General features: G+C 42.8%; 1 protein-coding gene across 2 annotated transcripts in view; it reads right to left on the bottom strand.

Moving 5' to 3' along the window:
* Positions 1–14,394, bottom strand: part of LOC121589536 (protein Optix-like) — a 53,458-nt gene extending 39,064 nt beyond the window's left edge. Inside the window, exons 1-3 of one of the 2 annotated variants that reach the window (XM_041908533.1) lie at positions 12,933–14,394; positions 11,026–11,156; positions 9,686–9,935 (exon numbers count right to left, since the gene is read on the bottom strand). In XM_041908533.1, coding sequence (XP_041764467.1) covers positions 9,686–9,935; positions 11,026–11,156; positions 12,933–13,225 — 674 coding nt within the window. In that variant the 5' untranslated portion in view covers positions 13,226–14,394. The remainder of the gene's footprint in view (positions 1–9,685; positions 9,936–11,025; positions 11,157–12,932) is intronic. The other variant, XM_041908534.1, reaches the window with a different exon arrangement.
* Between the last annotated feature and the right edge of the window lie 2,505 nt (positions 14,395–16,899).

Here is a 16,899-nt window from a genome sequence, read left to right as displayed (position 1 = left end):
ATCAAGGGAAAAAAACGGTAATGTCTTCATCAGAAAGTGATTAGTGGAAATCCTGCGTACGAAAAGTGAAAAGGGAAATTGAAAACCCCTGTGGGGAACTCTCCAATATATGCTGTAAGGTAGTGAGAAATCCGATATAATACCCTAGCACGTAGTGTTAGAATCGGAAGCGTATGTTTTGATGAAAAAGCAATGCTCAACTATAACCCACTCTGAGGTCAGATTGAACTGATCCTTAATCTCTGACGTGCATTCGGCTACATGTAATGGCAGTCGTCAAGGATACAATGATTGGGACATAAAGGTGTAGGGATTTAGGTCTATTTTTTCCTCGACACCATTTTGTGGATTCAAAACATTTGTTATTTAAAACTGATCAGTTGCTTCCACCATAAGACGTTCTAGATCATTTAATTTTAATTTAATCGCGATGCATATGTATATGCTCTACTAAAAAAACATTTCAACCGTTATACATTTGCCCGTTCATCAACAACATCAGCCTAATGATCTGAAAACAAAAACCAAACCTTCATCAACGAAACGTTATCCGCTTGGCCACTGACAAATGTGCAAATGTACAAATTACACCTAATGCAGATGCGTTATGATATCACACTTTGAACCGGTGTCACTTAGTCCGTTCAAACCGCTTATTATAATTTTAAGCTTTGTCACCGATATGCAACCAACCCCCAATCATTATCACGGCCTCACCCCGTTCCCATCCTCCCTTAAGTGTTCATTGCTTACATTAGTCTAACATACGGTAAAGTTGAGCGTGGAACTAATGCACTGTTCGCGCCTGGAGCGTCCATCTCACACATCCTAATGCACTTGATTGCATTTTTCGTTTGTTCGCAGCGTTCATTATCCTCGTTTTCATTTCTCTGTGATGAAACGGTTGCCCCATCGGTTTGGCTTCAACCTTTTTCTATCGCCATCCCTGCACCAGCGAACACAACCAAACATTACTGGCACTGATGTTGGTGTTGATCGCGCATTACACCCATAATCAAATAATGCTGACAACAACAAACAGCGATAATAACACCAAATACCAGCATGGCCAAAGTGAAGCAGTAAACGAGTTTAATCTTGCTTAATGTGTGTAATGTTTTAAGCCTTAGCACAAAAAAATGGTTTGAAAAAAAAGGAAAAAGCCTTCCAATGGAAAAGAACACGTCAAAACACACCACAGCGAACCAACGTACATACGAAAAAAACATTCGAAACAACTGTTCTACATGTGATAGTTACAAATGATGCCCGACCATGTATACCCTTTGCGCAGCTAAGTGTTAGAATCATTATCATTAACGCAAAATTTGCGTTTATCCAATTCTTACCAAAGGAAAAGCTTTATGTAAAAAAATCCATTCGAAAAAAGGAAACATACACTGTGCAAATTTACATGACAACATTTACTGTAAAAGAATATTTTATAAACATGAAAAAAAATATGTTCAATGTGCTTTTCTTTTATGATGACTTTCTTTCTATGAAGTCCACAAAAAATATAAGAAAATGTTTGACACGCACCTCACTCAAGCAAATTTAACTGCGCTTAAATTACGCTAATGATCTTCCTCCGAAAAAGATACCAACCAAAATACATTGTCAGCCCTTTCTCATCCAAGTTGGCCTCGACGTCCCCACAGTGAGTTCGTTGAACATTTTATGAGGTCCTTCACACCCATCCCAACACCCTGTGTATGTTTCAAACACAATCTTTACTCAGCGGCAGCTGTGAACGGGTGGGATGCGTTACAAATCGTTAAAGCTTCATTTGCGGCCGCTAATGAAAAGGTTTCATGCTCTAAAAATATTAAAATATCAACCGCTCATTCTTCCTCACCGTTACTTGTATAAAGGATGGGATTGATGTAAAAATACAACAACTAACTAAACTGCACTGAAGAGGAAGAGCGTGTTCCTCTCCAACGGTTAATACGCGACGAATGAAAGTGAAACATAATCCAACCGCGTGATCGTTAGCATTTGTTCCACGGGCCACTGGCAAAGGCCAATATTTTGTTTTATTATGTTTTTATTTCTTTTCTCATACTACTTCTGACCATTTGTCATGTCCTGTACAACAACCTCAGCGGCGGTTCTAATGACTTTTATGTTTTCGCTAAATTTTCTACGCTCATCAGTAATAAACTGCCAAAAGCTTCGAAATGTACCACAGCGGAAAGCTGCTGCACATGTGTTCCATTGATGGATGTAAGCTTGCAACGACGCATGTGTTCGTTATTTTGTTTTTCATTCAACAGTACATCATACCAAATGTGAAACCAAACCTGAACTTTGTGGTTAAACCTGCACCACTTTACATGCTCGCTCATAAATGAGAACAGGACGATACCCTAATATCTCGAGCAAAGTAAATTGTCACAATGTTCAGCACATGTTCTGGAACATCCACAGTAAAAAAAACAGCCGACCTCCGAAACTTCTTCGTCAACATATCCCATGAAGTGAGATCCATCGGATCCATACACCCAAATGAAGAAGAATTAATTAGCACGCCTAATTATCGATACTTTTGTGAGGTTTATTCCCCGCACATGTTGCCTGTCCCATTAGAATCCTTGCAAGAAAAGTGCGAAGGAAGCAAAATCATCATCACCATGGGCAAACAATTTCACTCGCTACATCTCTTCCGTTCGGCGCTCCAGGGAGCCATACTGTATGGGCTTCAAAACTGTCAACAACAGTTAACGACTCACATATAGCCACTGGATAGCCAGCTAGCCCTTCAGGATACTATTCGCACTCCACTCTCGTGCGGCACAATCGGCAAAACAACGCGGGATGTGAGAAAAATGAGAAACGATCCCGTGCTACAGAACCCGATTCAACCGGGCGCCATACGCCAGAGCGGTTTCAGCTCGGTACAATAAAAAATAATTGAGAACATATAAAAATGACGCGAACCTGTGACATGGCCACATGACCAACATCATGCATAATGCATGAGTGTTGATATTTCCTCTCGAAACGAGAGTAACGCGAGCGCAGCGCCAAATCAGGCCTGAAAGCTCTCCATCTCATGCTGCGGGCAACTGCGAGCACAACTGAACTAGGTGGACCAGAATTATGACGACGATTATTGTTATTATTATTATCATTTTACCGTAACCGGTGGCCAGTCTGTCCGCTTGCAGCGCACAGCAGCACACGCTTGACCATAAACGCTGTTAATTATAGAAGTTGAGCAATTATACTTTTACCTCATTAGGAGTATTTGCACGGTGTGGTGCTGAACCTGGGTGCACTCAAACCGCGTCACTTAGAAGCATCAGCGATGGTACGGATTGCTCGGAAAGCTCGGGACGCGCCGTTAAACATGGACAGGATGTTTTGCGACACTTTCGGCACCCCGGAATGCGTGTACTTGCCATGCCGAGCCATGTTTAGTGTGAGCGCGGTTTCAGTTCGCAGTTGATCACTTCATTGGGCAGCATTTTGCTAAGGTAGGAGAACTCTTAACCCGTGGTTCGATCCCTAGCGGTCGCATAATTAGTAGTGACAGTTTCATTCATTTGTACAGCAGAAAACCGGTATCGGAACAGAGAGGCGCAGCATAATTTTGCCTTGTAATTGGGCGTGCCGTCACTTTACTGCCGAAGAATGCCACCCAAGAATTGGTGTTCCCCCTGTGACCATAACAGGGATACTACGAACCAGACTCTGATTACTGCGACAAACTCACGACGCATAACGATAAGCTTGTCGATAACTACAACCGGCGGCAAACTTTAAACGAATGTCTTGCACTCTTGCCCATACGAAACCATATCCAAAGCGATCCTTATTCACGGACAATGAATTTCATGTGTTACTCGATTCTCGATCCCGCATGCATTTACTGTGTACGTCACCATTGTCCGGTAGTTCGCAGAACTAAGCCAAATCCAATTGATCTCGTCATTCGCGAACCGGGCAGCAATCCCACATTTTAAACTACTAAATTACCAATTGAGCTCGATTAAACTAAGATCACCGGTTGCCGCAGACATCCAAACAGTGACGCTGCAATGGTTACGCTGACGAGCAGCGTGCCCAATCACAGACAGATGGAACATCCTCCCATCTCTGCGAGTTTGCCATTTTAATTAACTTACCCACCACCAATGTCAAAGTGTGCACAGTATGGTTACTACTGGTCTACGAACGAAACTCCAAAGCAATCCTGTTCAAGGAACGCATTCACTGCATCGTAACTTTGTTATGTACAATTGACAAGAGGCGATTGCTCACGATTGTAACACAGACACGATAAACCAACATTCAGCTGAAGCCGTTTTCAATCGCTCAATTACTAACGGGCGCCCTACTTCAAATGGAACGAAACGAACAGTTATGCAAATTTCCCTATTTCGATTTATGCTTCCCAATTCGTTGATAAACATCTTTGCAGAAGGCTTATAGATTTAAATCAACTGTTGTTAATCACCTTTCAACTTTATTTCAAACAGATGACAACTACTTCCTGGGAAAACGAACTTTGTGATCCAGTAGCTGGCATTCCGATGATTAATGATACTCCACAGATTGAAAAATATCCGATGTAGTATGCTTACAACTGCTGAGATCAATAAAAAATGATTGCACAGAGCATTGATGGTCATTAAAAAATTGTATCCCATCGTCCTCCTTCACTCATTCAAGAACACTTTCTACTGCCCAAGCATTAGGCAAATAGATTTTTCCAAAATCCTCCATGCGAACGAAATACAGTTAACGGTCTATCCTCATGCATTTGAATACTAATAATTTCATGAGAAAATTGCCACAAGTCATTCGCTATCTGCAACAGCCTGTGAATGGCCGGAAGGAAAGTTGGAACAATCATATACACGCTCACAGATAGCAGGCCAACACAGTAGCGCGCATCTGTAGTGCGAGAACCTAAATGAAACGTCTCGATGGGGCTCGGCAGATAGAAAACACGACTGGTAGCAAGGTTACCCAGTCCACTAAGTTGAAATGGGGATTGGGTTGAAAGAAAAAATCTCTTAAAACGATAGCTTGTTTAGATTATAGCATTTAATGAGCACGGGTTTTCAACACAACGCAAACATCCACAGTCATCGTCGATCGCGTTATTATCACGTCATCGGTTTCTCTCGACACCCGCCCGTGGATAGTGCGAGTGTTGTCCGTCTCAACATTCACACACACACACACACACACGCGCGTAAGCACATAATTGATTGAGTCTTTTCGTTGCTTTTTGTCCATTGCTCACCTAATAGTTTCTAAGAATAGATTCCTCCAGCCGGAGTGAGCTTTAAGCTGCCTAAACTTTTCATCGAAGTTGATATTAAAGATCTTGCACGATGTTTTCCAATGCATTATGATTACATGAAAAGAAAATAAGAGATCAATACGCTTGTGTAAACTAACGTTGCCACAAAATAGGAAGAGATTGATATAAATCGGTACAAATAAAACAATGCCATACAAACAAACAAACAAACAACTCATTCTCCTTTAAGAAGCTGGCATAGGATAGGATGATAGTTCCAACCAACATCAGATTAGCTCATCCTAATCAGCCTCTAACCAGTTCCAAATCGATCGGGAATCATTGCCAAACGATTACGACTACGATCAGCATCATCAGAAAAAAAACCCACAGCACGGCCTTTCAACTTTGACTGGCTTCTACACATCTGCGGGTGTGTCCAACAAGCTCGAGAAATGGATTGCAGCTCCCTTCACGTCACGCGCGTCCATCCACATCCGTTAGCAGGGTTGAATCACCGTACACTTTCCGTGTACCCTCTATGGCTCATTCAATTTCCCAACCGTTTACTCCGCACACACCGTACAACCAATGGTTTGTGATATCAAAAATCTCTCCCAGTCGAATTCCTCCTTGAAACCATTTTCGTCTCTTTTCACCACTGACTTTCCTCGCGATGCCGGGGCAGATGAGTTTCAAGATTTTAACATCTTCGTATCGTAACACTGCCACACAGAGGGAAACCCAACTAGGAATGGATGGATGGTTGGCTGGCTGGCTGCCAAAATTGCCAAACCCATCAAACCATCGGGCAAGCATTCATCGGACATTTCGTTCGAGCCGTGTTCGAGCAGGAGTTTGGCCTCTAGTTTCCTTCAATGGCATCATCACGATCACGAACACACCAGAGCACCATCTCGCTCGAAAGAGATGGACAGGAACGAGTTCGCGTGGAACCTCATTCATGGGATATAAGTTGGTAAACGGAGGGGGACGGAGGAACGATGATGGGGATCTGCCAGTAATTCAGAAGCTATTTCCAATCAATTATGTTACACAAAATTGAGCTGTTGAAGAGTACAAATAAGCAAACAAAAGGTGAATTAAGCTCGTGATGCCAGTCGTTTCAAGACGGACTCCCGGGATGGCACCGTTGCCACCGGCTCCATGGCTAGCCCATGCAGCCACCGTCTGTCATTCGTGAACAATCCCATTTTACGGTGTACGGGAAGCTCCAGCATCGGCGAGGGTCGGGAAGTGAAAAGCATTCACGCAAACGCACACGTATCGCGATTGCTCAATGAAACACATTAATTTCTATCATCTATGATAATATCGTAACTATCAGATGAGAAGAAGCACAACGGTCAAGTTTATCGATGTAAAGTCTCATCATCATGCAGTCCAATGCAGAGACATCACGAATGAAATATCACGTTTTCGCAGCTTATTGTAGCAAAAAAATCCAACGATCCATCCATCCGATGTTGGTCAGATCAATTCGTTTCGCAATATTTTTAGATGGTCTATTCTTGTCGAATTTGATTCATTAAATAAGATAGTGATCAAAAGTGAAAGCTAAAGTAACATTACTATCCTTTAAACCAACTTCAACGTCATCCTTCAACACGCTACTGTCACCTCATTTTTTCACTATCAGTAATATATGAAATTTTCGTTCATCGTAGTATCCAACCATCCCTTCCGTTGCAATAAAAACGACTCCAACGAAGCATATAATTTTACCTTACCTCACCATTGCCGTTCGGACCTGTCTAGTCGAAGGGACGGGTGCCGATCGATAACGAAGCGATCGAGACACTGCGATAGGGGGAAGGAATTCGATAATCCTCCACACAATGTCCACCACCACCATTAGGCGACAGTGTCGTCCCCGGGGTAAAACCACAAATCGCCACAATAATGCACAATCAAAACATTGCCACTGCTGCACACAACCATCATCATTAGCTTTACGTTAAAAACACCCCTCCCCCCAAGGTGTACAGGTAGACCGGCAACCACTCAATCCAGACCAATTCCAGACCGGATTCGACTGTGCCTACCCGCACAGTCTTACCTACCAGTCAGTCCTACAACCGTTCAACCATTCACAAACACCAGGTCTGTCCTGGGTACTGGGTGTCGTTCGATTTGGTGACTCGGTCAGCCATGCGTAGGGATCGATACGCCGTGCTGCTGCCGAGTGCCTGGTAATTAGCCGTAAAGCTGCCCTAATAGTCACAATATTTACAGGAAGGAACTAACCTTAATCCGGACTTTCCCAAAACATTCCACCCCGTTCGCTGCGATCGCCAGCCGAGACACCCTGACCTGAGAATTGCCGATATAAGCAGCCGGCCCTTTGCCTGAGGTTTCTAAATCTCTTCCAGTTCTTGATCCGAAGAAGCTACCGAAGTGGAAACACGAAGAATGAACGGTGCCAAATTCTTTCCTACTAAGGTAGAAGCACCAGTAGAAACAGCATAATAGCCGAGATTAACAAATGGCACACTGAGTCAAAGTCAGAGAAGGTAGAGGAGGAAAACTGCACTTCCCCATTGAAAGAAAGGGGGTGTGAATGATTTGCGGTTTTTCGGCAGCTCTGCCCTACCCTAACCTCTAAGTCATAAATAAACAACAGTTTTCGGGGTACCACCCGTTCGCATGCGGGAATGGTCCACTCCGGATGTGGTCGTTTGTACGGTTTGCGCATCCAGTTCTACACTCCTTTTGGTAGCTGGTAGCAGATGATAGTGCGATCCGCAGATGTACCTGATACAGAGAGATGAAGATCTTCTGGTTATGGCTCAATTCCGAAGGGAAGATAACGTTACACATCCTTGGTTCGCTTGAGAATACGAAGTTTAATTTACATTATTGCACTGTTTGCAAATAGTAAACCTTTATTTTAATTTCTCTTTTTAAATTTCGTACTATAATTCCATTTCCTACTTATTGTATCTTCCATCTTTACATTATGCTCAACACATTTGCATGTACACTGTGAATATAACGCAACATCAAATTAATGCGGAGGCATTATTGCCACTTCATTACCAGTCCTTAGTAACGAACAAAAACAGCAATTCCTCAGACTCAGTTTGGGTTGATGGTTAAAAAAATAGAAGCAAAAATGCGATCGTTTCCCACTCCAAGGTGATAATGAAGATTTCACTCGTCCGAGTGTTGTTTAAACTGCTGCAATGATTTGTTTACCTAGTCCAACGGTCCATTGTCCACCTTGGACTTTCTGACCAAACGATGACTACTACATCTTCCACTACTTCTACTGCGAGTGTCTGTTTTGCACGCGACTGTCAACAATTTGGTTTTTTTAATGTGTGTGAATAATTATGCAAATTTACAGAGCTGGTGCTCATTTTCACACGCCCGTGCTGTATGGCCTTCTCCGGCTGGGCTTTCATCAATTGTGCCAAACTAATGTTTGTGTTATTTAAAAATTTCAGGAATCGAACGTAAAACATTTCTTCTTAAAAAAAATTAACTTACATCTAGAAGTTGTGTTTCGTCTCTTTTTAAACGAATTTATAGCAAAAAGACTTGCTTCAGGACAGTACATCATCAAAACCGTTCCCTGTCATGAGCGAGTTCAACCGGACAACGATAGCTTAGACGGTGTTGGCCGATTGAAATGAAATTCAATTATGCTCATTTGCACATTTGGTCTATTTTGCAACTGTGCCGAAGCAGACACGGATAATGGGTCGTCGGTATATTCTACCCATACTTGACAGAACACGCTCACTGACTGGTGTTTTGGTTTGGTTTGGTTTCCTCTTTTTTGCACCATTCCCCAGCAGAGTGACTAAATGAGACAAACAATAGGACGTTGAATTATAATGAAGCTTTATTTTATTTTTTTCCCATGTATAATGGGTTTCTTTTTTAAAAGAAATTTAATGCTTAGTAAGGTGAATGTTAATTGCTAGTCTTCTTGTTTCACTTTTCCTTTCCCAAGAGTGATGATTGTTTTATAGCAACAAGAAAAAATATTGCATTGAAAGCATTTTGCTGTATAGTTTCAAATGATATAAATTATTTTACAATTTTTTCTTGTTAGTCGCACTGTTTCATAACATGAACCGACCATACTGTTTTTGTGCCAATGGATCGAGTATAACCCTCAATATCCTTATCAAGCAGACAAGCGAGACGATGAACTTCATCTACATATCCGCTCAATTACAAGCGTATCCTCCACAAATCCGCTTGACGAACACACAACGTCAAACGGACAACGGGTTAGAAAGGAAACTCGTACACTAAAAATGGATTTCCATCGCCCACAAACGACCATCCATCAGAACCATTACCATACCGAATAAATCTTGCACGTATACTAGAGATGGGAAGTAGAAACCTCAACAAAATAAACAAAAAAAAATCGCACTCGCGACTTACCTGTTTTTCGCTGCTGCCGCACGGTCTCGTTGACGTCGGTTTTTAAACCAATTTCCCACCTGCGTCGGAGTGAGGCCAGTTGCCTGGGCCAGCTCGCGCTTCTTCGTCGGGTTCGGATACGGATCCTGGAGGTACCATTCGCGAAGCAAACTGCGCGTTCGCTCCTTGAAGCAGTGCGTCTTCTGCTCACCGTCCCAGATCGTACGTGGAAGCGGAAATTTCTTCCGGACGCGATACTTATCGACTGGTCCTGGACGTTGCCAACGGCAAAAACGAGTGTTTGTGTGTGTGTGTGTGTAATTGTATGTGTTACAACCCCATCGAGGATAGCCGCATCCGGTTTGAGCGGATATTGAAGCCACGTGAAAGGAAGCGATTTCGTGACCGGTGACGAGAATGAACGAGAAATCCATTTGCCAGCAGCAATCAAATCCGTCGTGGCCAAAGTCCACGTTGACGACGTTTTCCGATAGAAGTCGATCGTTACGGTCGAGGTTAATGGAAAGTGGTCCACCGTAGCAGGGAAGCGGGAGAAGAAAAAGGAGAAGAAAAAATTGACAAATTATTACTTTTTCTGCCAAGACGTGTGCCAAGATTGAATGTCATGAAATGTGCAAACACACCACAAAAAACCCTAACCGCTCGTGTATGTATGCAAATGGTTTCATTACTGGTGGATTTTGTTTTTTGTTTCGTCGTTTATCCAGTTCTTTGCATCTACCTATAGGAATATAGTCGTTGGGAGCTGTTCTGCTGTATACATACAAATCCAAAGAGGGAGCAGATAGTGTCATAGGACAAGAGTCGAGTGTCATATCGATATCCACTAACACTCTAGCTGGAGGAAATCGGACAGACCAATTAATAAAGCGTATCCGTTTCTGTACTTTAAAAAAGAGAAAATAGCTCATCATCAGTTTGCTACTGCCTTGCATAAAGACTAAAGGAATGATAAATGCTAAATTCCACTTTCTACGAGCAAATGAAACAAACATCAAATCTTTTATAAACATTACAACAATTAAATGAAATTTATTATATTTTTTTATTCAGGAGGAAAGTTATGATATATTACGAAGATAAATTTATTAGACTCTTTGATAGATTTCAATTCAAACATACTTAACCCTAATAAACCTTCTCGGGCTTATTACAATTGTTACAATTCCTTAATCATTGGCCATTATGTTAACACCGTCTTCAAAAGAGATAATCACTAATAGTAATGCTATTAGTATTTAATTTAGTCGCTTCATTGTTTTGACACCATTTTATACATTTCAAGACATTCGACACACAACAGCCACAAAAACTAGCACAATTGCAACAGGAATACACACGATCATGCTTACCCAACGGTCGTCCCCGCAGCTTTTCTGCCTCGTGATAATGCGCCTCTAACCACATGGCCTGTAGTTTGCCATGGGACGTTTTCGTGAACTTGTGTCGTTCCAGTATCGAGTAAAGCTCTCTGTAAGACAAAAAGATAGAATATAAGCCGGACCTATCGTATTCGCTGAACGAAACAACAAAAACAAAGTTTTTTGGATGCCTACAGGAGTTAACAGGTCTAGAAGAAAAAAACTTTGCTCATCGATTTAACTTTTTCAATAATAATAGAAGAAATTGCGGTAGGATATGAAGCTCTCCTGTTACTTTTCTATATTTTGCATTTTTAGCTCATCTTTTACGAAACCAGTGTACTACGGCTGTGTTGTGTGTGTCATTTTATTGTATGTTTTTATTTCACTTTAGAAAACTCAGTGATAAAAAAAATCTTTCTAGCCCATTCCGGGAAAAACACACAGTTCAATTTAGCCAACATTCATTCAGTTGAAATTGTAACAAACGAAAGAAAAACAACAAATCATTTGCAAATCGCACACAAGGCACACACTTCAGCAAGCGGGGATAACAGGCTAATTAAATTATTTATCGAAAATTGAGGCCTCTTCCAGCACCTTTCGCTCGTCAATCATGTAACCTAGCGCGATCGCTACACCGAAGCCCGTAGCATTTCGCCATACATTTCGGCCTTCTGCACAGCATCATTCTTCTTCTCTTTTTCTCCTTGTAGATCCATCATAGCCAATATTGGACGAAAAGTCAACCCGATTAGCTCGTTGAGCGCCCGGGGGAGGAAATGGTAATCTTCCGATTTGGAGATCATTATTACAAATTTCATTCTTCGGATTGGGATTCCTCCGGAAGATCGATCGATCGAAACGAAATGATTGGAGCACGAAATTGATCGATTATCGAGACGCGAGTTTTTCACTTCTGCACAAGCACACGCGCACAGAAACACACACACAAGCACACGCACGTATGCCATATTTTTCCACCCGCGTAAATTATCCGCTCTCGTGCGTTGTCCACTGCACAGCAAACAGCAGAAGGGACAAGGCAAGCAGGCAAGGAAAACAATGCAGTTGGATGCGAGTTTACAGAAGAATTTAATTTGTTACTGCCAGCTAGCGTTTCGATATGATACCTCGCACATGATGATCGGACTTGCCATGGCCGGACGATGGGTGAAATGATTTAATTTGCCTCCCCCCAGCTTGCTGGTTTGCGAGCAAACCGTAGTGAAAACATAATCGAGATAGGTTGAGGGTAGAAATATTCATACCCCAAAAAACTTACACACCAGTATGTAAGTATTATAATTATGCATCACATGTTAAGCGAATTCATGTTCAGTTCAAATAAATCTAATTGTTTGAATCTTTTGTATATCTTATTTAATTTTCTACATCACACATCACATGTTGATGCATAAGTATTAGCGTTACTTTTGTTTTATTCACAAAAAATAACAAATGCGCATTGTTTTCCAAGCTTCAAAACATTTCATAATTTGGATTTGGGATTCAGTGCACTATCACTTTTGATTACGAAAGTTTCCGAGCAATTGCTTGCGAAAGTTGCCGAACTATTGCTAAGGGTTTTTTTTTTAATTTTATTAGAGCAATTTTAAAAGCATTGTTGTTTGAAAATATAAAATATTATGGGTTTTGTTTTTAATTAGTGACCGTTAATGTTATAAGTTTACAATTGACTTTAAAAGGACAAGAATGATATTTGTATCAATTCGCTCAAACGAGATTGCCTGTTAATAAATCTAGCACTTTAAAAATATTCTGTAAAACTCCCTACCGCCCTGCTCGAAGAAAACACAAATATTCTACCAAAGACCTCACAAATTAGGCACGACTGATCGTTTCTACCGTGCCGCAAAACCTACCGAAAATGTCCGGTGTGGTAGGCGACGATAGCACGCGCACGCAGCACCGCCTCGGAGCGATCGAGCTCCGTCACGTTCGGGTGTGCCACCGGCAGGCTCCATAGGAACCGGGCCAGCCGCTCGATGTCGCCAGACTCTTCCAGCGTTTCGCAGACGGTCGCAACTTGCGACGCGGTAAAGTTAAGCGTCGGTAAGGCAAACAGCGGGCTGGGCGCGAGGATCGGATGCGGTTGTACCGGTGGTGCCGGGTGCGGAGGATTGCCAGATCCTCCCGTCGGTGGCCCGACGGCCATGGATGGTTGTCTGACCACCGCCAGATTGTTTGTGTTTGGCGCAATTTTGGCGCGTTATGCCGCGGCCCGCCGTGCTGGTTGTGCGTTGCTCCTTCCCAGGTGAGGTAGCACGCCTCTCCCACGGGAATTACGGTTCCACCCACCACGTTCCCTATCGGTTCCTTCCGTCACTGAGGTGATGTTCGGTTTCGGATATATCTATAGGTTTTCCTAATCGGTCAACATTGCACGAACGGTCACTTTCTCACTGCCCTAGAACCACTTTAATCAGCAACACTGTGTAGAGGTACATTGAACGTAACCCGTTTCCTCATACCAACTCATAATGGAGGGGGCTGAATAAAATCACACTCAAAACACACATACAAAAATCGACAAAACTCACAAAAAGTTGACTACTGTCGAATCTATGGGATGTACCACTACCTCACGCGCATCTCTCCGGATCTATCACACACACGAAACCTCCGCACTTCCATTAACTCTTTGCACGATCCGTAAAACACTTGCATGCACTATCTGCCCGCAACTAGCGGTATGACAATCGCGTTTTTCATTTGAGGTTTTTTCTTGTACACCAACGAGTTAGTTGGTCTCGATCTACACTAGTAACAGGCATGGACATCGATTATACACATTTGCTACTCGTTGAGGGCTTTTTGGTATACAGCAACTGCTTGCATCGTTATTGTCACAAAAAACACCATTTCTCTGCTTCCGAAACCAAGGTAAAGCGGCAAAGTACCGCCGGCAAAACTACACAAACACACAATTTTGTTTATACTTCTACAAATCATTTAACCATTGCTATCTTTGCGCCTTGAACTTTAACCACCCCAATGCAAAGTTCTGCCGTAAATCGGATGGTCGTATGCAAGAAGAACACTATTCCACCAACACACTATTCCTGGCCGCGCACGTTAGACGATGTTACAGAAGGATTCGCATATATCTTCCGTATTTTTGTGTAATGAAACAAACAATAGGCCGAACCAGAAAAGCGCACTATTCAGCACGTGTTTCGAACAGGCTACAGTTGCTTTACTACCTTCTCGGCCGTACCGATCGAATTTGTTGGTATACGCACTACGTAAACGCAGAACAGACGCGCGTGCAACGCAATCACCTTCCCGTGCAGTGAGCGAATGAGAATGAAACTACACACCCCGAAACGGTCCCGCAAACGGGCTCCGGTGCGAGATGATTCGACCACGACTCAAACGGTGGAGCGAGTGAGCGAGGAGGAAAGAAAGAGAGAGCGATCTAGCGCACTCGCTTACGTCGCCAATACGTGTGGTGCGGGATGCTGTTGGCTGGAAGCGAGTCGACGACGAAACGGCGATACATCTCGTCTCATGCGTCTCTATTCTTCCATTGTGTTCGGCTGCACTCTAATAGGGTGTATTTATTTTGACACACTCAATCCGTGTATCGCTGGACTGCGATCCGATTCTGTGTGTGTGTGTGTGTATGTGCGCCACACGCTATCATTCACAACCGAGTGAACCTTGTAAAGCTACTGATATCTTATTTGATTTTCAGTACATAAACTCTGTTTTAAGCTTCCCCACCCTTTCGATTTGTACACCCTGCTTAACGCACAACCCCCTACAAACACACATCGCGCAACGAAAAATGGTGCTGCTGCCGTACGCTGATTAGCCCAACGAACAAGCCAATCACCACTCACCAATGGGCCGTTGAAACGTTTCCTTGAAACATTACACCCTGTGCAGTGAAATATTTCATGCAAGCTTCTTCCCCATTTGTGTGAAGGTTGTTCATAAGCGTAGTATTTTCTTTCAAATTACATCGTTGTAGGCGTGGCCTAGTATTGAGAAAAGAGAAGAAAGAATAAAATAAACAAAAAAATAGAAGGCTTAAACATGTTTTTAGCATGACGCGTGTGTTCAGGAAGAGCGGGGTTATATACAGTTGTTGTTACATGTGCCAACGACGGTCAAAAGTGTCACACCGTGGTTGGAACAGCCGCAGCGGAGGAAAGCAGCGCCGGCACAATGGATCGCTTACAGCTTGGACCGATAGTTGGCCTGGGCTGTGGCAGTATCCTTGCGTCTGGTCCCGTGCTATCCCTGCAAAGCATACAGTGCGGATCAATATCATCAACGAGACCGGTGTGCCTCGGAATGCGAGCATCAAAAGGACACACATTGTCCGTTGCCGGGATAGTGACCCGGTTGAAATTAGCCAAAACTCTCTCTCACACACACACACACACAACCACACACAGGGAAGATCGGGAAAGGACAATTGCGGTTATAATATGCCTCTCAAGAATTCAGGAAAAATGATACTAGGAAAATTAAGCCATGGAGCCTGTAGCACAAAATTATACACTTTTCAAAGATAAGTTAAGATAAATAATTTTAAAAGCTTTTGTTTTAAAAATGTAACAATTTTATATATCAATTTGTGATTTATAAAAATGATTTTTAATGTTATAATCTGTTTAAACAAGAGCTCATAATTTATAACAGTAATAACATCTATTCAATGTTACCGACGCAATCACGGTTTTATCATGCTAATTCTCACACAAAACATATATTTATTAACATGGTACATGAAATGTGGTTGATCTTTTACAAAAAAATATCTTTTATACGTTTATTTTCAAACATTTCATGCTTCACTTTTCGAATTGGTTTAAGGCCCTGCCATTTCATGTGAAATTTAATTCACTAAACTCATTCCAAACGGTAGCTAATGGATGCATAAGCGAAATCACCTCCACAAAAACCCAAGCTAGTGTAGACCAAGTTCGGGTAAGCAAAACTTTCTACGGTAAAGAATGCTGAAATTACACGATCTTTTGCAAAGTAGCTTTATTATTTAGTACCACTTTACCATCATTTTTCTGCTCAATACCCACCGGAGAGCCGAATTCACTGCTACGCTAGTTCCGGTAGGAAGCAGGAGCCACATGAAACCATACACTACCAATTCTCTCGTGTTGCCCGTGGCAGAGCGAAAAAGAAAACATACGACCTTCCATCGGAGGGACGCCGAAAAAAGGGCGACGGCATTTCCGTATTGCAGTGCAGTCGATGGCTCGACGCTTTCACTCCCAAGGGGGTCCTTGATTTCCTGTTCATCAGCTCATACAAACACAACGGGCATGGGGATGCGTTCCGTTTCGTTACCTCCCTATCAGGAGGTGCTATGCCCTGCAGGGACTAAAGAAGAATAGCACACATACATACCAAAAGCATGAGTATCATGTTGGGCCGACTCTCCAGCATATACACCGCCGTAGCAATCAAGCCGAGCGCCGTGCGAACGACCGACTATATCCTGCCATCGCACTCCATCCCCGTCGGCGTGGATCATGTACAAGTGAGCAGATCGATGAAGCGGACGCCTCCCAGCGTATACATAGTGAAAGCTTGCCACCGTTTCAACCAGCCCTTAAGTGTCAGGATAACAATGAAATGGCAAAAAAACCCTACAAACTCTCTCTCACACACACACACGTACACGCATTCATACAACACGAGTGAGCGCGAAACGAAGGAGAGCTGAGAGGCAAACAGGGTACGCGTACTCGGAAAGCGATCCGGGTCTTAGTATATACGGCACTACGCCACCTGGTCGTTGCGAGCTGTAAAGGAAGGATATTGTTACCCATTTTTTTGGTATGTTGAGATTATATT

The sequence above is a fragment of the Anopheles merus genome, chromosome 2R, assembly GCF_017562075.2.
Source record: "Anopheles merus strain MAF chromosome 2R, AmerM5.1, whole genome shotgun sequence".
NCBI lineage: Eukaryota > Metazoa > Arthropoda > Insecta > Diptera > Culicidae > Anopheles > Anopheles merus.
Note: the sequence above shows the minus strand (reverse complement) of the source record. Positions and strands in the feature narration are given on the sequence as shown.